This window comes from Pristis pectinata, chromosome 7 (assembly GCF_009764475.1).
Source record: "Pristis pectinata isolate sPriPec2 chromosome 7, sPriPec2.1.pri, whole genome shotgun sequence".
Classification (NCBI taxonomy): Eukaryota; Metazoa; Chordata; class Chondrichthyes; order Rhinopristiformes; family Pristidae; genus Pristis; species Pristis pectinata.
In genome coordinates this window covers 39,944,867-39,971,545 of record NC_067411.1, presented here as the reverse complement: position 1 = coordinate 39,971,545, position 26,679 = coordinate 39,944,867, and the positions used below count along the sequence as shown (strand labels likewise).

The 26,679-nt window shown below is 41.3% G+C and overlaps 2 protein-coding genes across 3 annotated transcripts in view; one reads left to right on the top strand and one right to left on the bottom strand.

Moving 5' to 3' along the window:
- Window positions 1-753: 753 nt before the first annotated feature.
- Window positions 754-21,753, top strand: LOC127572250 (Krueppel-like factor 9). 2 transcript variants are annotated; one of them, XM_052019218.1, is made up of 3 exons: window positions 754-1,592; window positions 5,777-6,026; window positions 21,637-21,753. In XM_052019218.1, exons 1-3 carry the CDS (start codon window positions 1,205-1,207, stop codon window positions 21,650-21,652), a joined length of 654 nt encoding a protein of 217 aa, XP_051875178.1. In that variant the 5' UTR covers window positions 754-1,204; the 3' UTR covers window positions 21,653-21,753. The 2 variants fall into 2 exon arrangements, with proteins under 2 accessions (XP_051875178.1, XP_051875179.1); XM_052019219.1 differs by lacking the exon at window positions 21,637-21,753 and adding an exon at window positions 15,473-18,263.
- smc5 (structural maintenance of chromosomes 5) overlaps window positions 4,262-26,679 on the bottom strand; it is a 56,159-nt gene continuing 33,741 nt past the window's right edge. The window contains 9 exon segments of the mRNA XM_052019211.1: window positions 4,262-5,346; window positions 18,272-18,394; window positions 18,698-18,793; window positions 19,272-19,451; window positions 21,511-21,630; window positions 21,749-21,853; window positions 23,467-23,562; window positions 24,737-24,865; window positions 25,257-25,379. Coding sequence (XP_051875171.1) covers window positions 5,329-5,346; window positions 18,272-18,394; window positions 18,698-18,793; window positions 19,272-19,451; window positions 21,511-21,630; window positions 21,749-21,853; window positions 23,467-23,562; window positions 24,737-24,865; window positions 25,257-25,379 — 990 coding nt within the window. The 3' untranslated portion in view covers window positions 4,262-5,328.

The following is a 26,679-nucleotide window of genomic DNA, read 5'->3' as shown; positions in this document are numbered from 1 at the left end:
GTCACTGTCTTTAAGGAGCTGATACGTTCTCTCCGTGTCTGTGTGGGTTTCCTCCGGGTGCTCCGGTTTCCTCCCACATTCCAAAGACGTACGGGTTAGGAAGTTGTGGGCATGCTATGTTGGTGCCGGAAGCATGGCGACACTTACGGGCTGCTCCCAGAACACTCTACGCAAAAGATTTACTTCACTGTGTGTTTCGATGTACATGTGACTAATAAAGATATCTTATCCTATTTAAATGAAAAAAAAAGTTGGGAAGGATTAGGGAAGGAATTCAGAGACTGGAACCCAGACAGTTTAAGGCATGGCGGCAAATAGTGGTAAAATAGTGGAACAGTGCACAACATGGAGCTGCAGTGAAATTCCGGTGGGGGGAAAACGGGATTGTGTCCAAAGATCTGAAAGCAAAGGTATCGATTTTAAAAGCAGGTGAGGCAAAAACGAATTTTCTTAAATATTAAATACAAATCTTAAATACAAATAAATGAGTATTTCCTCTTTAAAGATTGAACTCAACAACTTGAAGCACAAGGATTAGTCGTGGGACTCTATCTGAACCATCTGATCAATGTTCAAGGTCAGGTCGCTCTGTCAAAATATGAATGGACGGGGTGGGCAGTGTTGGAACGGCAGTGTTGGAACGCCAGTGAATGGAACGCAATGCGTCCAATCAGGAGCGGCTTGCCTTGTGATGTATTCAGGGGCGGGGCAGAGGCGGGAATCCGGGTTTTGGTTACATTGCGAAATTCGCCACCCACTCGGGACATCGTGGATTCGGGTGTTGGAAGTGCGTACTATGTTAGTCTAAATCTGAGCTGAGGTTAATCTCATACCCATCTGCAATACAAGTAATTCTGCAAGACGGCAGAATAAAGATAATCGGGATTTATACGGATAATCAATCAGTTTATTGATTGCTGATTAAGTAGGAAAAAAGGGATACACATTGTATCTAGTTTGCAATTTTCATCCTCGAAGGACAGTTTGCAACTCAAGCTGTGCAAAAAAAAGTAAACTGGAAGCTTTGAAGTTTCTGAGATAAATTTCATAATGGTTTGATTGTTTAAAACAATTCTGCAACAGTTGCACGCCACGTGTTTGCCGGGTTACACAGGGAGCAGCCCTGACAGGAGCAGATTTCATCCTTTAAAGCGTGATTTTAAAAAAAAGAAAGATCTGTGAGAGACTGACAGTTCTGGGAGTGATGTCTGCAGTTGCTTATATCGATTACCTTGCCGCCGAGTGCCTAGTTTCTATCTCTAGTCGCCCTGTGGTGCACCAGTCTCCTGGGCAGGGCTTGGCCGAAGAGGAGACGAGGGGATCCCGGGACGGCTGTGGTTCCCTCCTGAACATGGCCAGAATCCTGGCCGACCTAAGCAAGTGCAATCCACTCTCGCAGGTGGGGTCCAGCCACGATCACTGCGCCGTAGCGCAGCGCCGGGAAGCGCACTTCACGCCCGCTATTCCGCTGCGTGGCGCAACGGGGCAAGTGAAAAATCTCTCCAGCCAGCGACACGAGTGTCCGTACACTGGATGCGCCAAGGTCTACGGGAAGTCTTCTCACTTGAAGGCGCATCTGAGAACGCACACTGGTTAGTCTCTTTTTATGCCTTGCTTTGCATTACAGCCTTTGCGGGACGTCCCAAAGTAGGCGGGTTGTAGACAGCAAGATCCTGCAAACAGGAGCCCAAATAATAAGCAAGAAATGTTCACCCTCTGTCGCTTAAGGAGGTAAGAGCATTGACTGTGAGTTGGAAATTAGTGAAAGCGGACCGACTGCTCTGACTGGGGAGACACTTCTACCTCAGTCGAGTACAGAGTAGCTAATGAAAGCGGAGCAGAATCCATCTGTTCTTTGAAACCGTCTTTCATCAACTTGTATTTCATAAGATTCAGCTTAGTTTATTATATACATATATATTATTATATTAGTTTATTCTGAAATTCCTGGCGTGAAGCTCAAAGTAAACAGTATACAGGACGCAGACAAGTTAATCTCATAAGAATAAGTCATCAATATATCATAAGAAGGGAAGTCAGGCTCCTGAAAAGGTTAGCAAAAATCTGCTGGAGGAACTCAGCGGGTCGAGCAGCATCTGTGGGAGGAAAGAGAAATATCGACGTTTCGCGTCGAAGCCCTGCACCTGAGAGTGGAGACGAGGTGGCCAGTATGAAGAGGCGGGGAGGGGTGAGGCAGGAGTCCGAGGTGATTGGTGAACTGAGAAGGGGCGGCAAGGTCTTTAAAAGGTTATCCGGTTAAACCTCCCCCCACCCCTCACCCCCCGCCTTTTCCCAGTAAAACCCAGCAATTTTCTTTTTTTTCGACTACTTATCCAATCCACTTTAGAAAGTTACACTGATGAAACCACTTCCTATGCAGGCACCAACTCTCTCCGCAAAGAACTGACAACAAAAATGTGAACGGGCACCCCAGTGCAGTACTGAGGGAGTGCTGCACAGTTACAGACCTGTACTTAGCATTAGACTTTAAACCAAGGCCCTTTGATAACTAAGCTGGATGTAAAAAGATCTCATAGTTCTTCTTTGAGGTAGCCTCAATATCCCTTAGTCAACTTTATTAAAACAGATTATCTGGTCATCATTTCATTGCTGTTCGCAGGAACTTACTGTATACAAATTGGCTACCATGCTTTCGAAAGTACAACACTTCGGAAGGACTCCATTGGTTGTAAAGTGCTTTGAGATGTCCCCTGGTTATAAAGGATGCTATGGGAGCCGAAGTCCTTTAAAAACATTTCTTCTCCTCTCCCCTTTACTTCTTTTGTTTATTCACTTTCTGACACCAGAAACTGTCTCATCTGTTTTGTGGAAAGTGATGCAACTTAAAGAAATGCAGAAGGTGCAAAGTACAAGCCTGGAAATGATTCCGCACTAAATTGGTGGAGAATTGCATAATAAAAACCAAAGATGCTGAAAACACTTAGCAGGTCAGGCAGCATCTGAGGAAAGAGAAACTGTCAACAATCAATGTTCGAGGCCTTTCAGGATTGAGAAAGAGAGAAATACAGAGTAATACAGCACAACTTCGGTCCAACTCGTCCATGTTGACCAAGGTGCCCATCTAAGCTCGTCCTATTCACTAGCGTTTGGGCCATTTTTCCTATCCATGTACCTGTCCAAGTGCCTTTTAAATGTTGACACTTGTAGTTTTCAGTCAGTGCTGACCTTGAAGAACTGTGTGGTGGATTACACTTTGGGGGGGTTCCTGTTACTGTGGAGGGTGGATGTGTCTGGGCATAACCTTCAGCTGTAGAAGTGGGCGTGATCTCACTCACTCAACTTGAGTGACTGAAGAGCTTGTGACAATATGCTGTGGATGTAGATACCTGCTTTAGGGAGTCACAAGAGACTGCAGATGGTGGAACCAGTCCAGATGAAGGGTCTTGACCGGAAACTTTGTCCATTTCCCTTCACAGATGCCGCCTGACTCACTGAGTTCCTCCAGTTTCTTGCTTGTTCCTTTAGGGTGTTGGGGTCTGAGTTGAGTTATTGATTCTTTCAAGAAACTCCATGTATTTTCTATATTTCTGTTCTACTGAGCACAGTGCTCCAGGACATTACTACAGAGGGATAGGTGAATATATAGGCAGCCTAAAGATTTCTTAGTAATACTCCATAAAACCTATTCCTTTGACCATTCTTTTGCTCACTTGTTTTTATGTGGTTTGGTGCCAAATTTTACCTGATAATGTACCTGTGAAGACATTTTAAAACACTGAAGGCACTATATAAATGCAGTTGAGATCCTGACGATCTGGACACATTCTGCCTTTGGAGTGATTGACTGCACGTGGAAGATGTGGGAGTTATCTTTCAGCAAAGGCAGACATTGATTTATGAAATTCAATCTGCCAGCACGGTCTTTGGTCAATTCTGTATTCTTTGTTGTTTAGAAGAATAAGGGGTTATGAAACATATTGAAACATAAGATCCTAAGGAGGCAGGGTAGATGTTGAAATGTTTCCATTGATGGGAGAGTCTCAAACAGGGGGACAGAGTTGCAAAATAAGGGGACAGTCATTTAAAACTGAGATGCATAGTGATTCTCTGGAACTCTGTGGCCCAGAATATTGTGGAGGCCAGATAACTGGAGGTATTTAATGAGGAGGTAGATAATTTTTTTTGAAAGATCAGGGAATTGAGGGTTATGTGGAATTGGAACAGAAGAGGAGATGAGGCCTTTGCCAGATTAGCCATGATCATATTGAATGGCAGAGAAGGCTTGAGGGGCCGAGTGGCCTACTCCTGCTCCTGCGTTCTTGTGATTGAGGAAGAGGATATTTGAAGATCAAGATGTCAGATCTGGCACAACATTCACAGTCTACTGAGCAGTAGTGATCCCTGCTCATCTACATGCTTGTGATACTCAGATTAACTTCAGCAGGTACCTCAACACTGGAAGGTACCACCAACAGTGTCTCTGCACTAAAATTCTCCTGGGTGAATACCCTCAGTATTGAAGCACTAGTTACATTTAGCCAGCTCTGTTGGATGTTCCTTGCCGTCTGCACGCCTGACATCAGACTCCTGAAACAGCCACTCTTCTTTGAATTCTGTCACAGGAAGAGATTACTGGGCACACAGAGGAAAGGATTCAAGGGTGTGCTCAAAGGCTCCTTGGAAAAAAATTGCAACCTGACTCCTGGGAATCTTTGGCCCATGACCATTCACGGTGGAGAAGGAACAGTTGGGATGGTGTTGAGAATCTTGAGTCAAAGTCAAAGTTTCAAATTTGAATTTATTGTCATACACACAAGTACATGTCTGCACAGGTACAATGAAAAACTTACTTGCAGCAGCATCACAAGCACATAGCATTGTATATGCATCATTCACAAGAAAAATATAAATTATATACAATTTTTACAAGAAAGAACACAATTAGAACAAAAAATTCAAAGTCCATAGTAGTGGAAAGTGGTCATGGTGTTGCTATACTGAGGTAGTGATTAGGGTTGTGCAGGTTGTTCAAGAAGGGAAGTAGCTGTTCTTGAACCTGGTGGTGTGGGACTTCAGGCTTTTGTACCTCCTACCCAATGGTGGCTGTGAGAAGATGGCATGGCCCGGATGGTGGGGATCTTTGATGATGGATGTTGCCTTCTTGAGGCAACATCTCTCATTGCATCAAAGCATATATAATGCATTGTTTATGCATTAGGAACGCACAGAAGTCCTGCATAAAGGAACACACCACTTCACAAATTTTCCCCATCCTCCTGCTCCATCCATGGAAAAGTCTGTGGCTCTCACATTGACCTCATCAGCCACCTTAGACCCCACAGAACCAGAACTGGAAGCAGCTCATCTTCAGGTGGGAGGGACTGCCTAAAGAGAGAAGATGACACATAGGAAACACATAGTTAGCTACAGTCAAAAACACCTGCATTTAAATAGCACCATGGCAACAGTTCACAGGAGCGTTATCAAATAATATTTAACACCAAGCCCCCTAAAGTGACATTAGGAGAGATAGCCAAAAGTTAGTTCCAAGAGGCAGGTATTAACAAGTGCCTTAAAGGTTGAGAGGGAATATCAATATCTGGAGCCTCGGCTGAAGGGCCAGGCACCAATAAATTCTGAGTTCCAAGATTTTAGGGCAGTGTGGGTCAGCTCTGTGAATATCAGATGCTCAAACTAGTACTACTAAACCAAGGTAGGTAGCTAAAGGCAAGCTGAGCTCCTGGGAGTCTTAATGGGAAGTGAGATATCATGGACGTTGACAGTATCATTAAAATGTTCTCTTTGACCTCTGCAGGAGAGAAGCCCTTTCCTTGTACATGGTCCGGCTGCTGTAAAAAATTTTCCCGTTCCGACGAGCTAACACGGCACTACAGGACCCACACAGGCGAGAAAAAGTTCAAGTGCCCCTTGTGTGAGAAGCGTTTCATGAGGAGTGACCATTTGAGCAAGCATGCCAGGCGGCACTCTAACTTCCAGTCCAGCATGCTACAGAGAGCACGGAGGAGAGTCGTCTCCTCCCTGGCTACAGACCTCGAACCAGCCAGGTAGACGCACAGCCCCCCACACAGGACTCTCTACTGTCCGTCTAGACACTTGCTCTTGCTGCATCTTGGTGTTGTGGTCTTCAGAATTACGGAGCAGTTTCTCTTTGGGGTCTATGCTTGCTAGCATAAAAATTTGGCTGCCGAATTAATTTTGCTTTGAGACGTGTAATAGCATCGCTCTGCAATGGATCTTCACCACGTCTAGTACTTCTTCAGTGGAGTTTGGAATGGGTCCTCTGCGTGCACTCTTCTATTCCTGCACCATTAGCTGGTGTGAAGATTTACTCTGCACACTTTCTCAAACAGCATGCCACCTGAGTTAAACAGTGTTGGGAGACTCTTAGGGCTACGTAAACCACTACTGATTCTGCTCTTTGCCATCAAGTCATGGGGAGAACCAACTTAAAAGAGGGAGGTGGGTGAATCACAGGTAGAATACTGCAGTGGGTCTCAGGCCAATGGTTTTGCAATTTGTGTATCTAGCTGGGAGCAGATTGTGGTTGATCTGACTGTATTAAGTTGTGCCTTAAAATGGCTGGTGATTCCAATATTTGGGAATTCAGGAAAGAGGAGAAAATGACTTAAAATTCTGCAGCATTGGAAAACTTTTTTGAAAAGAATTGCCAGAAAATCTACCTCTGTTTTAGTTTACACTGTATACCTTGTACTGTATGGTACCCATGTCTGAGTGTGAATGTATGGGGAACAATATGTACCACGTATGTGTTGCCTGGGCTGGATTTTATATTGCGTTTAGCTTTCCTGCCATCAACTTGCAATTTGTATTCTTAGAAACTGAGTAAAATTTCAGAACGAAATTCAGCTTTTGAGAATGAGCGCCATTTATTACTGGATAAATAAATATCCATTGAGTGAGGAGACGAGATGTGAAAAGAGGACTAAGGATGAAGAGGACTGAAGGATGGATGATTGCTTTAGATTGCACATTATCTTGACAGCCATATAAAATCCCACTGTGCTTCAGTGCCGGTATATCTGTATCATTACTTAAAAAAATGAGTAGAATTTCAGTTCAGCTCAGTTTTTTTTTAACTGAAAGCCTTTTCAAATCATTTTAAAATCACACCTCTCTGAATCATAATCTCTAAATTTTGCAGGCTGCTTATCTGATATCCAGTGTAGGATGAGTAGAAATTTTGCCAACTAAATAAAGGCAAGACTAAAGCCACTGTCTTTATTCTCTATGGCAGCTCTGTTCCCTAGCTAGTGATGACTTTGCTGTCTTGGGAGGTGTCGGAGGCTGAGTCAGGTGGTTAATGATCTTTGTGCTGTGTTTGACACCATGGTGAGCTTCTGAGCACATGTAGAAATATAGAATAATTTGCATCATCACCAAGACCAACACTTTAACATTGCCCATCTCCCCCCAACACACCACCCCCCACTCCCCCCTCCCCCTCTGTCGCTGAAAACCTCATCCATCTATTTGTGCCCTTTAGACTATCCCAGATGTGACTCCAAAATTCTCAGCTCTGCAAACTGGCTCAAAAATCTGCTTCCTGTGTCCAAACATGCATTAAGGCCCACTTACAATCCACACCACCCCTAAATGTGCTGTAGTTTTTGCTTTGGCAACCCCTGGAATCAGCACCAACCTTGCAGTCTTCTGGGGTCCCTTGCGTATCCCCAGAATTAATCCCCTCACCTTTGACAGCCGTGCTTTCAGCTGCCCGGGCTGATCTTCTGGAATTCCCTACCCAAACCTCTTTGCTTCTGTTCTCCTTTTTAGATGCTCACTTTGGAAAGGGAACCAAAGATCTCCTGTAAAGCACTCTGGGAAATATTAATGCATCTGTTGCTTTACTGGAAATTGAAAGCTAAAATGTAGCAATCAAATTACTCTTTTTGTTATGCAGGCAACAGCTGCTGTTACTGTAGGAACATTTAATCGCTTGCCAGTTATTGCAACACACTGCAAATCCTAAAACAGTTCCAACTTGAACTAAACTGCAGTAACCTTTTGCAAGTGAGCTGCTGGTGTCTTGTTTCATCTCCACAGGCAGCCTGTACATAATGAAAAGGACTTGCATTTATGTAGTGCCATTCATAACCTATGATATTTTATAGCCAGAGATGTATTTTTCAAAGGGTAGTTACTAAAGGACCAATGCCAAGCTCCGTCACCTCATTGGGGGCAGGTCAAAGCTAGGTTTCTGGTGTTGATTTAAAGGTGGGTGGTGGATGCCAATTGTGATGTGTATTCTGGGGGTTGGGCTCCAGGTTCCACAGGAAAAGATTTAATATCTTTTATTGGCCCACAATATCAGGTGTAACAATGCCAGGAGAATGGGAACTGGAAGTTTGAAATGCTCAGTTGGAATTGAGGTTAATGAGATATTCATTAAAAGTTTTCAAAATGAAAAAAAATTGAATGAGTAAATAAGAAAAAACACATTCCATTGCGTGAGGGTCAGTAATCTGAGGACAGAGATTTAACATGATAGGCAAAGCAATAGAGAGATCGGAATCCTAACCATAAGATATGTTGCACCCTGCCCAAACGCCACTGGAGGCCGATTCAATAGTTACTGACAAAAGCGAAAACAGATAAATACTTGAAAATGAAAAATCTGTTGTATTATCAGGAAAATATCAGGGGAGTGGAACTAATTGGAGAGTTCTTTCACAGAGCTCACACACGAGCTAAACAGCCACCTGCTCTACTGATTGATCTTGAATTCAATTTTAAAGAAGATTTTAATTTTTTTTATGTATTAAATTCATTTTTCAGGATCTGGCTGACGCAGGCAAGACCAGCGTTTATTGTCACTCTCTAATTGAACTGAGTAGTTTGAGAGGCCATTTCTGAGTCAACTACCTTAGTGGGTCCAGCGACACATAAACCAAACCCTGTAAGGGTGGCAAATTTCCTTTCCTGAAGGACAATGTGAACCAGATGGGTTTTAACAACAAACCAATCACTTTGTGATCATTATTGATGACTATTTTTATTGAAATGCAGCATTATTAACTGAATTTAAATGCCACAGCAGCTTTGGTGGTAATTGAACTTGGATTGCTAGTCCAGACTTCTGGATTAGTAGTCTGAATGAAGGGAATTATAATCAAGATAAATTTTAAAACTTTGCATTGTTGCTGTGTGTTGCTATATCTCCTGCTATCAACATTCTGTGGCTACATCCTTGGAAATAATTTATGTAGCAGGTGTGGTGTAAGTTAAGCACAACTTTAAAAATAATGTGCTTAGCTATTCTTGCAGGCATAGTTCAGGCTTACTATATTTATATTAAAACAATAGCATTCAATTAAGGAGTTCTTGTTCTACGTTTTACGGCAGGGTAGGAGTTAGGGTTAAAGTCTTAATATGGTCCAATTTGGAGTGGTCTCTTTGTAGAAGCTAATAACAAACGGCGGGTCGAGCAGCATCTGTGGGGGGAAAAGAATTGTTGACGCTTTGGGTTGAGACCCTGCATCAGGACTGAGAGTGGAGAGGGGAGATAACCAGTTTAAAGAGGAGAGAGGGAGGGGTGAGGCGAGGGCCGGTGGGTGATGGGACCAAGGAGGGGTGAGGGATGATGGGCAGAAGGAGCCAGATGTGGGAGGGGAAGGGTGGAGTTGAGAAACAGTGGCAGGTGGGTGATAGAATAGTACAGCACAGTACAGGCCTTTCGGCCCACAATGCTGTGCTGACCTATATAAACTTCATCCATATTCAATCTATCTCCCTCTCTTCTTCACCTCCCATAACCCTCTATTTTTCTTTCGTCCATGTGCCTATCTAATAGTCTCTTAAATGACCCTAACGTATCGGCCCCTACCACCACCCCAACAGTGCATTCCAGGCACCCACCACTCTGTGTAAAAAAAACCTACCTCTGACATCTCCCCTGAACTTTCCTCCATGCCCCTTAAACAGGTGACCTCTAGTATTGGCCATTGCCACCCTGGGGAAAAGACGCTGACTGTCCACTCTGTCTATGCCTCTCGTAGTCTTATACACCTCTATCAAGTCTCCTCTCATCCTCCGTCGCTCCAAAGAGAAAAGCCCTAACTTGATCAACCTTTCCTCATAAGACATGATCTCCAACCCAGGTAGCATCCTTGTGACTCTCCTCTGCACCCTCTCCAAAGCTTCCACATCCTTCCTACAATGTGGTGACCAGAACTGAACACAATATTCCAAGGGTAGTCCAACCAGACTCATAGACATTACCTCTCGGCTCTTGAACTCAATCCCCCGGCTAATGAAGGCCAGCACACTGTACACCTTCTTAACCGCCCTATCCACTTGTGCAGCAACTTTGAGTGATCTATGTACTTGGACCCCAAGATACCACTGTTCCTCCACATTGCTAAGAATCCAGCCATTAACCATGTACTCTGCCTTCAAGTTCATTCTTCCAAAGTGTATCACTTCACAGTTCTCTGGATTGAACTCCATCTGCCACTTCTCTGCCCAGTTCTGCATCCTGTCTAAATCCCATTGCAACCTATGACAACCTTCTTCACTATCTACTACACCACCAACCTTCATGTCATTTACAAACTTCCAAACCATCCTTCCACTTCCTCATCCAAATCATTTATAAAAATCACAAAGAGCAGGGGTCCCAGAACAAATCCCTGCAGAACACCACTAGCCACCGAACTCCAGGTCGAATACTCCCTTTCTGCAACCACCCTCTGCCTTCTGTGGGCAAGCCAATTTCAAATCCACACAGCCAATTTTCCATGGATCCCATACCTCATGACTTTCTGAATGAACTTTCCATGGGGAACCTTGTCAAATGCCTTGCTAAAATCCATGTATACCACATCCACCACACTACCTTCATCAATTTGTCTTGTTACTTCCTCAAAAAACTCTATTAGGCTCATGAGGCACAACCTGCCCTTCACAATGCCACATTGACTATTCCTAATAAGACTATGCTGCTCCAAATGCTCATAAATTCTGTACCTAAGAATTCTCTCCAATAGTTTGTCCACCATTGATGTAAGACTCACTAGTCTATAATTCCCGGGATTATCCCTTTTACCTTTCTCAAACAATGGAACAACGTGGCCAAGGAGGACGCAAAGATCATCGTTAACGCTCCATCAGTCTCTTACCTCACTTCCCACAGTAACCTGGGGTATATCCTGTCCAACCCTGGGGATTTATCTATCCTAATGCATTTTAGTAGCTCCAACACTGCTTCTTTCTTAACCTCGACATGCTCCAACACATTTGCCTGTTCTATGCTAACCTCACATTTGTCCAAGTCCCTCTCCCTGGTGAACACTAAAGCAAAATATTAATTTAGGACCTCCCCTATCTCCTTCGTCTCCAGACACATTTTCCCCCCCCTTATCCCTGAGCGGTCCTACCCTCACCCTAGTCATCCTCTTGTTCCTCACATACGAGTAGAACATCTTAGGGTTTTCCTTAACCCTACTTGCCAAGGCCTTCTCATGTCCCCTTCTAGCTCTCCTAAGTCCCTTCTTAAGCTCCTTCATGGCAACCTTACAACTCTCAAGAGCCCTGTCTGATTTTTGCTTCCTTCTTCCTCTTGACTAAACCTTCCACCTCTGTTATTAAAAATGGTTCCTTCACCCTGCCATCGTTTCCTTGTCTCAGTGGGACAAACCTATCTAGAATCCTGTGTAAGTGTTCCCTAAACAACCCCTACATTTCTGCGGTGCTTTTACCAGAGAACATCTGTTCCCAGTTTACGCTCCCAAGTTCTTGCCTAATACCATCATAATTTGTCCTCCCCCCCAATTAAATACTTTCCCATTATGTCTGCTCCTATCTTTGTCCATCGCTATGCTAAAGGTCAGGGAGTTGTGGTCACTATCCGCCAAATGCTCGCCCACCAAGAGGACTTTCACCTGACCAGGTTCATTGCCTAATACTTAATAGGTGGAAGCAGAGAAGGAAAAAGGGGCAGATGGAGCCTGGTGGTGGAGGGGAGGGTGAAGGTGGAGACAAACTGGAGGGTGATAAGCAGGAACACAGTGAAAATTGTACTGAAAATAGAGAGCTGAAAGTCCTAAGCAGCAACTGTGGAGTAAGAAATATAGCTAACACTTAAGCATCTGAATGGTCAAACTAAATCTTCATCTGTTGCTCCCTTGGAAGATGCTGTTTGGTCTGCTGGGCATTTCTGGCATTTTCAGTTTTTATTTCGGATCAACAACATCCACAATATTTTGATATTGTGGTGGAACTTGGAAACTTTTAAAAAGTTTAGTGGTTGGGGGTACAAATTGAAAATTTCATGACTGAGATTGGTTTCTGTTTGGCAGGCAACAAGTGCTATGATATGAATATAGAACAGTACAGCACAGGAACAGGCCCTTTGGCCCATGCTGTCTGTGCTGACCACGATGCCAATCCAAACTAATCCCGCCTGCCTGCACATGGTCTATATCCCTCCATTCTCTGCCTGTTCATGTGCCCAACTAAATATCACTTAACATCATCTGTGGAAACAAGGTGAGTTACTGATTAGCCATGTTACACTTGGGAAATTTTGTATTTAGATGATCGAACCTCCTCTGAAAGCAGGCTTCAGCTAGGCACAGGGCCAACACCAGATTCATGCACACAGCCAGGGTGGAGTGCGACATGCTGTATGGGCTCCCGTATATAAATGCAACGTGTAGAAGGGCTCATCCATTTTGTGCCAGTCTTGGCACTGACACAGACCACTACATCTGCTCAGGTCGAGCTTCACAGAATAAGGACATTGTTTGCCCAGAAACACGGTGCCTCATCATAGGTGCCACAAAATCAGTGGCAGTATTTTGGACCAAAGGAATATTTTTCAAGTGTATTATGCTGCAACTGTACAGGCTACTGGTGAGGCTGCACTTGGAGTAAAGTGTGTATTTCTGGTCACCTTACTTGAGAAAAGATATACTGACTTTGGAGGCAGTGCAGAGGAGGTTCACCAGGTTAATTCTGGAGGTGAGGGGGTTAAGCCTATGAGGACAGATCTAGTCGCCTGAGACTCAGAAGAATGAGAGGGATAAAAACGTACAAAATTATAAAAAGGATAAGATAGAGGCAAGAAAGTTGTTTCCACTGGTAGGTGAGACTAGAACTAGGGGACATAACCTCAAGATTCAGGGGAATAGATTTAAGGCGAGGATGAGGAGGAACTGCTTTTCCCAGAGAGCAGTGAATCTGTGGAATTCTCTGCCCAGGGAAGCAGTAGAAGCTACCTTGTTAAATATATTTAAGATACATTTAGATCAGCCACAATCTTATTGAATGGCAGAGCAGGCTCGATGGGCTAGATGACCTACTCCTGCTCCTATTTCTTATGTTCTTATATAATCTGGGTCTCTCATCTAAACTAAATAATATTCATGAATGTGAAATTGCTGCAAGTAAAGCTTTTAAATGCACCATTCAAATGTAAATCCTTTGTAATTGTGCAAGAATTGCTTTTCTGAAATTTAATTTTAACAAGCATCAAACACCTATGAATAACACAATTGACTTTCTTCCCTTACCATCCAGCCTCCTCACTCTCAATTAGACTCAAAATAACGACTGGCCTCGATTTCCATTTGGCAAATATAAACCTTTAACTGAATTAAAAAGTTGGATTTTACATCACTCATACAAAAAGTATGTAATTTAGTACAGCACAGAAAAACCTCTCCAGCAATCATGTCTCAGAAGATTGCATTGTTGCATCACTTGTAGCTACTGTCCTCTACCATACACAGCGCTTGCAACAAATCTGCTCAATGTGGGCTCCACCATCTACTGTAGGCTGCAAACCAATGGGTATGTGTTCAAGCATCTGTCAATCATTGAAAGATCGCCTCATCTCTCTCCCAGCCCAAAGCCACTAGGAAGTCTCCACTGCCCTTACTTTGAGTGCCAATGTCATTTTCATATTTCTTTATGACAAAGGAGGCCATTCAGCCCATCGAGTTTATGCTGGCTCTGTTAGCAATTCCATTCCCCCACCAATTTTCCCTGTAACTTATTCTCCCCACAACTCTCATCAGACCCTATCACTTATGTGTACACTCTGAGAAATGGCTCACCACAAGAAATAGCCAATTAATCTACCGACCTGCACATCTTTGGGACGTGGGTGGAAACTGGAGCACCTGAGGGGAAATCTAAGAATTCAAAGGGAGAGTGCGCAAACACCACACACTCAGTGCCAAAGGTCGGTTATTGAATCCTGATCTCTGGAGCTGAGAGGCAGCAGCACTACCTGCTGTGTCAAAAGTGCCACCAGTTTCATTAGGATTGGCAGCACTTTCACCTGCAGAGTTCTAAAGTCTCCCTGGAATCTTTGACAAGTTGCCAGAGATTCTCAAACAAATCCAGAGACCCCTCAGCTATGGCCATGCTTCAGTTGAATAGCAGAATAGAAATGAATGGCTGAATGGCCTATTTCTTGAGCAATACTGTTCAAAAATATTGGAACCATATAAACCATATATCCATGAAACTTACAAAGTAGCTTTTGGGGTTCTGCTAAAAGGTCTAGGTCACAAGGCTTATTTGCATGTGGCAGCCAATTTCAGTGTAAATAGTGACACTAAAAAGCATTAAATTGGACTGTCCATTAAAGGTTTGCATTTCTACAACTTCCAGGGTGTTTTACACCCACTAAATTACATTTGAAGTATAGTCAGAATGCGGTAAATGTCCACACAACAAGCTCTCACACAGCATTGAAACATCAACAATTCCTTCCCCACTGTGCCCCCCTCCACATTCCACCCCCCCCCCATTGATACTGTTTGACCTGCTGAATTTCTCCAGCAGATTGTTTGTATTACTGTTGTTGTTTGCATCACTGATATTGGCCAGAACACTAGGTAGAACCTCCAAGTGTCTCCAAGACAGGCAGGGACTTGGTTTGATGTCATGTCCAAAAGGTGGCATACCTGACCGCTGCAGCAGGAGAGCCAGTGTGAAGTTTTCTGCTGAAGTCTCTGGAGCAGGACTTGTAACATTCAATCTTCCAAGACAAGAATGCTACCTGTGAGCGACAGCTAATTTTTATAAAACTGAACTTTCACAAAGTGTTTCATTGTTAATTTTAATGTCCTTAGACACTGTGGTAGGAATGAGATGTGTCAATCCACACATGCAGTGCAGATACGGCCCAGAAGTTTCACCTTATCAAATATCTCACTGAGAAACTCATTACTGATAATCACGAGAGACTGTGCGAGGATTGCTGCAATTACGTGACAGATACTGAACTCACAAAAATAAATTAGGGCTCATCTATTCTACTGTGAATAAATCTTATCAAGTTTTGATCACTCCAAATTCCTTGACAGTGAAAATTTACTTTTAAAAGTATGGTGTTCCATTTTTTTTCTAGCTTCAAATTATTGGAGATTTTATGAAACTTAAATAGATTTCTTTTTAAAAGATGCTCTATTTGCCTCATCACTCAATCCAATCTTTTGTTATTCTGCATTCTGTACAGGCTTTAGCATTGAACTAACTACTGGAACTGAAGCAGAGTCTGGATGTTTCAGAGATGGTTATTCAGTCTCAGTCTGGCAATTTTTTTTGATGAGTACAAACTTTGTTCTTTATTGGGTAAAAATCAATGATTATAAGACTTTCCATTCTTTCATTCAGCATTTAATTGTCCATACATACTATTACTGAGGTTGTATATTTTTGCTTTGATGTACACGACTGTAATATCACTTCACTGGTGTGGACATAAAGCTTGCTGTAAACCTTCACATGCAAGCAAATTCTGGCACCTGTCTTTTGGAAAAAATATAGAAATAAACCTTGTTGCCACGCTGGTACCAATGCTGTCAGTAATTGGCTTTCTGCAGATGAGGTATTTTCCTGCAAGTTTTATAAGGCTAGGTCAGTCCACTTCATATCTTGTTCATTGATATTTAGTTGTTCCACCATTATCCTGCTCAAGTTCAGCAAGTTCACTCAATGGTATTTCCACATCTTCATACGGCAGCTTGTCTTCTCACCAGTATTGTCTATCAGGTCCAGAATTCTGTCATCTCACACCTGCAGACCACATTAATGCAACCCGGCAAGAACATTACACAAATGCCAGATCCCCTCCAGAGCAGGCTGTAGCGAATTTGATTTCTAATCAGTGCAAGCTCCAGCAGAAAGTCTACTGTAGGTTTGTGAGTGAACGGAATGCACGATGAGCAATGTTTATTTGTCATTCATTTCAAAATTTGGACTGTGTTATTTTTAAAAAGTATTCTAGCGCTGACTAGGCCCTAAAGATATTGATGCATGAAATGGCTCAACTGAACTCAAAAATGACAGACTTTGTAAAAATAAAAGTTATTTATTTCACTTCATACAAAGACATACTATTTCAAAGGGTAAATCTTTTCTTTTAAAACAAACTAACATGAATGGACATTAGAAGTATCAAAACAATATTATGAGTTCTCAAAAACAAAGTTCCAACACCAAAAAGTCTTCAATGGGAATTTTACGAAAATGCACAAGGGGAAAATAATATACAAATTTCCAGATATATCACAAAAAGCTAATGTGAAGGAAATTCAATAATTAAATGGGTTCAGTTCCAATGAAGCCAAAAATGGCAGATTCCAGAATCACATCCCAGATATCCCCCTTTTAGGAGTATTTGAAGGTATAAATATGGCACTGCTTGGCCTTTCTCAAAAGGCATTATTGGATCAAGACAGGAGTAACAGGGAGAGCAAAGGTAGACTGGGAAGAGACAGGTAAGGACTAATGGGCAGACATCTAAACAAGTGGAATTATGTCTTTTTTCATTAAAAAGGTGCATGTTAGCGAATTATAATGGTAAAAGTTGTGGAACACATTAGTAAAAACATCTGCAACAATAGAACACTAAATATTCTGTGATTTCCATTACTTACAAAAATAAGGCAAGCACCAGCATTTTAAATAGATAACTCTTCAAACTCCACACCCTTCCCAAATCTGAGTTATGTCAACAAGTAGATTAAAACTACATTTTTTTTTAAACAGTATGTCCCACAGCATTATTGAAGGCCAGGATGTTGGCCTTGCCCACAGTACCACACCATGTTCTAGTGGATGAATTAAGGGAGACTTAGCTACAACCCTCCCAGTCAAGTGGTTTCATGGGCAGGCAGGACACTTGGTGAGCCTTATATATAAAAAAATTGTGCTAGGCACATAATTTGACAAGTTGCCAGTGTAGCAATACTTGAGTACTGGCTAAATCTATAACAGATTATCTTCCTGATACCCTATTTAAATAGGCAATAATTGGCAATATTATTCCCTTCCTATGTAATATGCATCCTGACTGGAACATGCAAATTACTTTCTCCTGCCGTGCTCATGAATTATGTGTACAGCACAGTTCTGATTTGAGAGTGAAACCACTTCTGTCTATACTAGAATGTGGATTCAATTTATTTATTTAAAATAAGCTAATTTGCTGCTGTTTACAGGGAGCTGCTCTGTTACCCAAGATCACCTTGATTACTTATTTTCTAACTGGTAGGCACAACTTAAAAAAAGATGCATTTGAAGAATGTACACTCTTTCCTAAAAAGGGGGAATGATTTTGCATGTCCTCATTCCACACTGATCCAAGTGTCATAATAAATTAATCAGGCAGTACTGGATAGGGACACCCAGCAGCATTTTACTGGCAATTTGCTTCATAACATTTGCTAATGAAGCCACAGCAGATGTTCATATCCAGGAATATTAACCAGCAATCCTTAAGGGAGTAATCTACCTTTACTGAGAGAGAAACTCTGACTCCCATTTACTCTTTACAACTCTGTACAGTAGTCCTGTTAGGGTCAAGACACACTGGGATCAAAGCATTGAATACAAATGCATGGGTAGATATCCATGTGACAATGATGTTTAGCAAAAAGTGTACATCAAGTTATATTGCTGCAGCAGAAATATCTTGTAATTTCTGTCTATGCAACAAGCATTCCACAGTCTGAGCATTAAGTCCCTGAACACGCACATTCTCCAGGGTCACGATGGATATCAACAGTCTGATAACTGCATACCACTGTCTCTCATTTCAAAAGTCAGGCACAGACAATGTGGCATTTAGATTTCCTCAAAATCCCCTCCACCACCCAGTCTCCAAAAGCACGATCAGTTTTTTTAAAAAGGCAAAGCTTGATAGTACTAGTAGTTAGAAAAATAGCCCTGAGTTACCAAAAGAGGCAACCTGTTTGCCTGTAAACATGATTGACCTGATCAGGGAAAAGTCCACAGTTTCTCAGTTATGCACCTGTACTCTTCGTCGCCGCCTGAGGAAAGCCTTCAGGTTCCACTTGCCTGGGGGCAGCATGTGTGGCCCATTGTAAACACACAGCACTGTCATGTTGTCAGCATAGGTTAAGTTCTGCAACAGCTGTGGGAAACCAAAGAGCATGAGTGTAATAAGCAAAGGCACACTTATAGTCTTGCAAGAGGAGGTTGAAAATATATAATTCCTTTTAATCTCACACTTGTTAAATTCAATCAAATATCATTATTTTATGTTTTGTAATAATCCTTCTGGTAGCAGTGAACAAATATTCCTGTTTAAATTAGTGCAGTGATTTCAAATTCCCCAGTGCAAGATTCTATTCCTGAAAATTGTATGATATCAAAACTGTCCATAAATTTCAAACAGAAGAACTGCACAACTTAAGTACAAGTTTAGCCAATATACCTTGGGTGTGATAAAAAAATACTGAGAGGTGTTTTCCTTGCAAGCAGCACGCACCACCATTTCAAACACCCTCCTCTCATTGGTGGGATCCATTCCCTGCAATCATCAAAAAAAAAGGTCAGCCCTTCTGCCACAGTTATTCCAACAATTTCCTATGTCAGGATACTTAATTCATGCAAAGGGAGACAATTACTTTTGAGAAAAACGTTTCCATTGTGTCAGCTGTACCACTCCAGAGATTTCAGCGCACAAAATCTCATCATCACACCTTTGCAGGATTGAGGAAGTACTGAACCGTTGGACCAGATTGGCATTAAACTGAGACCCTGCAAGCCCTCTTAGGTGGAAGTAAAGTTCCTATTACCCTACTTTGAAGAAGAGAAACCAAGTTATCCTAGCCAGTATTCACCCACAAATTAAGAAAATTAAAATGTTTAGCACAGTCATTATGAGATGAATGGTCTCCCGTGCAGTAAAATGCAATGATTTATTTCTTTTGCACTGCAATCTAAACATTGAAATAATTTCCCTCACTAAAAGGAAGTAGAAATAAAAGTTGCACTGATAGAAGTACCTGATTTATTTCATCTACAACACGAAAGGGGCATCTGTTTAATTCCTGCAGTGCCATCAGATAAAGCATTGTAGAAACGCTTCGCTCCCCACCACTCTGGTGATGTTGGGTGAGTTCATGTAGCTGAGTGCTGCTGCGAAACTTCACTCGGATTCGGATACCATACTTGTCATATTCCTCCTGTGGAGGAGAGAGTACACATAGGAATGAAAAATTTAGTCAGTCTTTGAGAGATTAAGATTGCCCTATATTCAATCGAGATTGAAAGTCAAGCGATCTGATGGTAATGCAGAGGATCTGGAGGGGCATCTACAGGGGAGATGTTGAGAGGCTGTTTCCACAGGATGAGGAGTCAGTCAATTAGGGCTGAAAGAAGGATTGTAAACCATTGGAATTCTCTGCCTCAGGAGTGTATTCAAAGCTTAGATTTAGAAGGAATTCAAGGGATGCAGTAAATGGGCAGTGAAGGGAACTCAAGTTAAAGGATCAGCCACAATCTTACTGAATGGTGGAGTAGATTCATGGAGCTACTTGGCCTACTCCCACTTTTATTTAACTTCTTATCAAGTTTGTTTGATCATTTAGGCATTTATTATTTGGTCAGTGACTCATCTCATTACTTTAAGGTATTAACTTTCCAACTGACTCAGCTGATGACTGTGGGTATGAAACATTGTGGTTAAATACACAAGGACTTCCCCTGCTCAGTGAAAGCAATGGTTAAGTTCATCAAATTGAATTTAAATAGCAGTGGGCATTCAAGTTAACATCCATCAATTTAAAAACATCCCTCATTCAAGTAGACAAGAATTGCAGCAGAAAATGACTACACTGAGGCTTCAGCAATGTGTAGAGAACATAATAACTGGATCATTTACGTTCCTCCTGTGGGTCAAAAAGTTCACAGTTTCTGAACCCACAGTGCAGTAGGGAAGTATTGAACACATGGGGGGTCGAATGACTATGTGCCTGTGCTGGGTGTCGCCACTGAACACCGAGGCAGTTGTGAATCACCCTAAACTGAGAACCCAGCCGCGCTTCACTTCTGTCCCCTCAGCTTCATGCCAGGATGAATGGTGTGTCTAGAGCAGACCTATTAAGCATGCTTGGCAGTCAGTGGGTACAAAGCAAGTGAAGATTTTTGTTTCTTTCTCTGTATATTTTTAATTAATTTACAGAGTTTGCTGTATTTTTTTTTAACTAAATTGATTTTTAGTTAAATTTTTTTTTAAATTATATGTATTTCAACTGTTTCTAACTGTCTGTACTGAAAAGGCTTGCCTGAAGGACAAAACAGTTCAAGAGCAAACCCTCAAATTCCTGAGGATTAGTGACTGCTCAAAATCCACTCTGCTTCACTGGTTTGCTGTGGCTGAGGGAGCCTTAGCTAAAAAAGATCAGTGCAACCACAGGACTAGTACGGGAGCATATTCAAGACATGGGTGTCGTGTATGATTTGGGCCAACGCCTATCAGTAGTTGCATTAACAGGAAAGACAGGGAAAAAAAACACCAGAGGAACTAAAGAAGCAGCAAGACTACTGCTGTGCCATATTATATCAGCAAGTCACAGGAGTATTGGTATTGGTTTATTATTGTCACTTGTACCAAGGTACAGTGAAAAACTTGTCTTGTGTACCGATCGTACAGGTAAAAACAATAACAGTATAAAGTGTCACAGCTACAGAGAAAGTGCAGTGCAATAAGGTGCAAGGTCACAACAAGGTAGATCGCAAGGTCATAGTCCATCTCATTGTATAAGGGAACTGTTCAATAGTCTTATCACAGTGGGGTAGAAGCTGTCCTTAAGTCTGGTGGTACATGCCCTCAGGCTCCTGTATCTTCTACCCGATGGAAGAGGAGAGAAGAGAGAATGTCCCAGGTGGGTGGGGTCTTTGATTATGCTGGCTGCTTCACCAAGACAACAAGAGGTAAAGACAGAGTCCAAGAAGGGGAGGCTGGTGTCTGTGATGCACTGGGCTGTGTCCACAAAATAAGCAATTGTACATTTAGGGAACAATTCCTCAACTCCAACAAGGGGGAATGAACAAAAGATTAACAACAAAAATGGCAGGCACTTCTTAGGATATTGCAAGTCCAGTTAATTTTATAAATCTTACCAGTAACAGTCTACATCTGGGGTGAAGGAAGGAACTTATAACTCACTTGAGGGTTGAACCACTGGACAAGTAGTATTACTTGCATTATTGGCATATCAATCTCAACATACAAAGTCTTACCTCATTGTCTGTGTGGAGGTCAACTTCACCTGCACACTGCATTGAGCGGAAATACTCGCTAAATTTCTCGTTAATTTGTTCAACAAGCTGTTTCAAGGGATTTAACCATCTTTCTTTTACCTACAGAGAGAAGAAAAGTTAAAAGGACATTGGCTCACACTGACAGTTTGTAGAAACACTTAAAAAAAATCCAAATCAACATTAACGGAGTTGTCAAAGAAAGTATTGCTCCAACGACCTGAGAGATATTCAGCTTATAGTTTTCTAATTCACTCTTCTTTCTATTTAGCTCATCAGACAAATTTTCTATTTCTTGCTTCCTCCGCTTGTATTCGTCCACAACCTAAGAAAACAAATATTTTATAGAGTTTATCAATTCAGCAGAAATCAATGCATGTTATGGTCAAAGCTTAATTTCACTCAGTACATCTTGTTAATCATCCCAGATCTATTAAGAGCTTTTTGGCAAGTATTTCTCATGGAGGATAGTCTCCTGACTGCCAAATATATTTAGTGATATTTATTCCCCATGACATTATGTGCAATAATGGCATATTCAACTGAATTATAAACTTCTCCATAGCCACAATTCAGTTTTTAATTAAATGGAACTGACCAGATCATCTGTTCATGGTTAACTATTTTACTGCTGTTTGCAAACTGACTGCTGCATAGCCCAATTTCCATAATTGACTTACCCAAAACATATTCCTGCACAAGTAGAGAAGAAATGTTGGCTCTTTCACCTCCACTAGAGTCACAAACTTTCCTTTCAAGTGAAATGGCAATTTAACTGCAGTATTTTTAATTTACAATACTTAATATTAGCATACACTAAAGCAGGATGTAGTCTCATATGGTTGCTTAAGGAGGAGACCATTTGGCCCATCAATGGTCACAATTACTGCAGAGTAATTCAGTCAGAAATTCACAGAGTTATCCAGCATGGAAACAGGCCCTTTGGCCCAATTCATCCATGTTGACCAAGATGCCTATCTAGCTAATCCCATTTGCTTGCATTTGGCTCATTTCTATCCATGTACCTTTCCTATCCATGTACATGTCCAAATGTCTTTTAAACATTGCAATTACACCTGTCTCTACCACCTCTTCTAGTAGCTTGTTCTATATACCCACCACCCTCTGGGTGAAAAACTCAGGTCCCCTTTAAATCTTTCCCCCTTCACCTTAAACCCATGCCTTCTAGCTTTAGACTCCCCTTCCCTGGGGAAAAAAGACAGATTGCCCCACTCGTTCCCTGTAGCCCTGCAAATGATTTTTTTCTGGTATCTGACCAATTCCTTTGAGAAAGCTCTGACTGATTCTGTTACTGACAACCTTACAGGCAGAGAGTTCCAGAACACAACCACTAAGTAAAAATGTTTACTTATTCCTCTATTTTTGCTTTTGTGTCTTGTTTTCACTAAACCACGAGGTAATAGGGATAGCTTTTCTCTACCCTATCTAAACTCATGATCTTGTACAACTCTAGCAAATCTCCTTTCAACCTTCTTTGCTCCAAGGTCTACTCCACCTTGGAGAGACCAGGCAATCAGGTAATCTGCAAATGGGGCCGTGGATTTTTTGTTTACCTGCCATTTTAATTCTTCACCTCAATCCAAGTTTCCCTCTCTTCAAAGAACCTGCTTATCTGATGGAAAGTGGCAGAAACAACAGATTTTGTTTATACTTAAAAAGTTCTCTGGAGGCTTTAGAGCATTCAAAAGTCATGAAATGTGCAAGATAAAATGCAATTTCTTTCCAGTTGTGTTTTTTTAATAATTTGAAATATGTAACTGCAATCTGAGCTTTTCTTCACTACAAGAAATCCATAGACTGTGTTCAAATTCAGAAAGGTCCCAAAGTGAGATTAATTACATTGCTTCCAACATACATGACTCATTTCATTTATTAAAACTCTAAACCGTAAATGCTAAAACAAAAAGATGTGCTTACTGAAAAATTCAAGCCTGTAAAGCATGACGCTCTTGACTTTTCCTCATTAAGACAAGCATCTATTTCATCCAGTGAATTGGGAAGACTCTGAAATGCCTAGACAGAGAAAGAGAATAAGTCAAACCACCAGAACAATTTTCAGTAATAGATTGATACAGTTGGTTGACCAAAGACTTATTGCAGGATAGGGTCATTCAATAGGCTTATACACACAGGAATAACAAAAGTAACAAAGATTAATTAGAAAATTAATTAGTTAATAATTAGTTAATAATTGATAATTTTGTAAAATTAATTAATACAAAATTAATTACAAAATTCCATGTATGAGAAATAATATCTTTATTAGTCACATGTACATTGAAACACACAGTGAAATGCAACATTTGCGTAGAATGTTCTGGGGCAGCCCGCCAGTGTTGCCATGCTTCTGACACCAACATAGCATGCCCACAACCTCCTTACCCGTACGTCTTTGGAATGTGGGAGGAAACCAGAGCACCTGGAGGAAACCCACGCAGACACACGGGGAGAAGGTACAAACTCCTTACAGACAGCGGCCGGAAATGGACTCAGGTCGCTGGCACTGTAATAACATTACACACACACACACAGATATATATACACACACACACATACATACACACATATATGTATCTAAATGATATTTGAATCACCAAGGCATAGAAGGCTACAGACTAAGTACTGGTATATGGAATTAGTATAAATGGGTACTCTATGCTTGGCATGACAGTGTGCTGAATGACTTGTTTCTGTACTTTGACTATGTATTGTGGAAAATCCCTTCATATTCCATGTATAATATTGTATTGATTTAGTAGCATACCTACACTGCAAGTTAAAATTCATTGTGCTCTTTCATTAAACTAGTCAATAATTTCAATACAGAGGCAACACCTCTACAACTTAAAAACTAACGCCAAATGCCATGAAGTTTCACGTCTTTTGGCTGGTCCTATGAATTTATTGTTTTCACTTTTGAGTCATTACACTCTGTTTAACCCAAGATTAATCCATTCTTTATTTCTTTTATATCCTGAGCCATCAATAAATTATACATCATGTTCATCAGTAACCATACAGTTGATACTTGAATGTGCAGTTCTTGAAGTCCCATTAATAAATATAGATATAATGGCAGACATATTCATAAAATTACCACTTCAGAGAGGTGACATACCAGGGCCATGCTCTTCCATGGCGTCAATCTTTGCACAATGGTATAATTCACCAATTCATTTTTACTTACTGTCATCAGTTCTGGAGGAATGTCATTCTGATTTGGATCCAGGTCACAGATCTGTCTGGCCGCTTTCATACGCTCCTTACACATATTCAAAAGTTTGTGCTTTTTCTCATCCAGTTCTCTGTATTGTTGCTATAATCCATAATCAAAGCAATATCATAAGCACTAGTGTAGACTAATTTGGCTAAGTGACCCACTTCTACACCATAAATTCTACATAAAAGAATGAGGTTACATGAACAAACACAGTAAGTATCAAGTATGCCTTCAAATGCGGATGGCAATACTAGCAACATGTGAGAATAGTAACTGAGTCAACATCATTTTGTATTCATTTCTCAAAATAAACTTGGATAAATAGATGGAGGCTATTAAAATAAACTGGTGTGTGAAATAAAGATAGTAAAAATAATGTATGGTTGTAGTACCCATCTGAAATTGAGGGAAAGGAACAGTGCCAGAAAAAGAATTTCATTCATCAACCTCAGTATACATCAATCAGCATAAAGTGTGGTAACTATACCTCTTTCATTTTTTGCTCTGCAGTAGATTCTTTAAATTCTGTTTCCAGCTGACTCTTCTGATAAGTTAACAATGTGTTTTCAAGAACAAAGCCAACTTTCTCCATGTTCAGCCTCATGCAGGTCTAGAAACAAAAGGCCACAAGTGTAACAGTGCACACTACCTCTCGATCCCATTCCAAAACTTTCACCACCCTATTGCACCTGTGAACAACTACAACAGAAGTGTTTATTCACGTTGCTAGTGGGCTGAAAATTCTTCATAGCATTCTGAGTAGGGAGCAGTGGAAGGGACTGTTTCAGCAGTAGGTTTATGACAGGTTAAGCTGTCACTTCAATGCTTGACAATAATGTTTTGTAGGCAACTATACATGATTCAATGATTATTTAAGTGAACTGCCTATCCATCTTCCTAGCTGGTAAAGAAATGCTTAGAACAGTGGAAACATTAAAACTTAAGGACGAAAATAATTACAAATGTTAATGAAGTATATTAGATACTGAACATAAGAGTCCAAAGGCCAGGAGCTTATGCTCAACCCCTTTATAAGTTTGTGGGCACAGCTGGAGTACTGAGCTGTTATATAATAACTCTGATGAAATGGTGACTTGTTCACCCAGATTACACAATAGAAAAGCATTCACTTTCAGCAGGATTGTATGCTTGCAGGGATTTGTCCCAGGCATAGAGTGTGTTTGCTGCTACTTTGGATGCTAGATAAAGAACTCCCCATCCCACCAAGTCTATGTATTGCTTAAATAAAAACATGACATTTTTAAAAGAACACCTGCAAAATGAAATAATGGCAAGTTTGTCAATCCCCAAGGTGACTGCACATTACAGATTTCATTGCAATAATACATGCCCCCTCTTTCAGGGGCATAGCAGTCCTTTTACATAGAATAGATTACATTGCATGAGGGGCAAGATCAGATGAATTATCACAGTCTTTTTCCCAGTGGAGAGGAGTCTAAAACTAGAGAGCATAGATTTAAGGTGCAAGGGGAAAGATTTAAAGAGGACCTGAGGGGCAACTATTTCCACACAGAGGGTAATGGGTATGTGGAACCAGCTGCCAGAGGAAGTGGTAGAGGCACGAACAATTACAATGTTTAAAAGACATTTGGAAGGTACATGGATTAAAAAGAAGGGGTTAGAGGGATATGGGCCAAATGCAGGCAAATGGGACCAGCTCAGGTAGGCAATTTGGTCGGCATGGATGATCTAGGCCGAAGGGCCTGCTTCCATGCTGTATAATTCTATGACTCTATGGCTCTTTTGTATTTCATAGCCTCCGTGGTGTTAACATTTATATTTGGATGAGTTAAGAAAGCAATTAAAAGTAGCAGAATGAATTTCCTACAAAAATCTTAAGTACTTATAAAATAACTTGCATTTGTATAGCACTTTTAACAATTAAAATG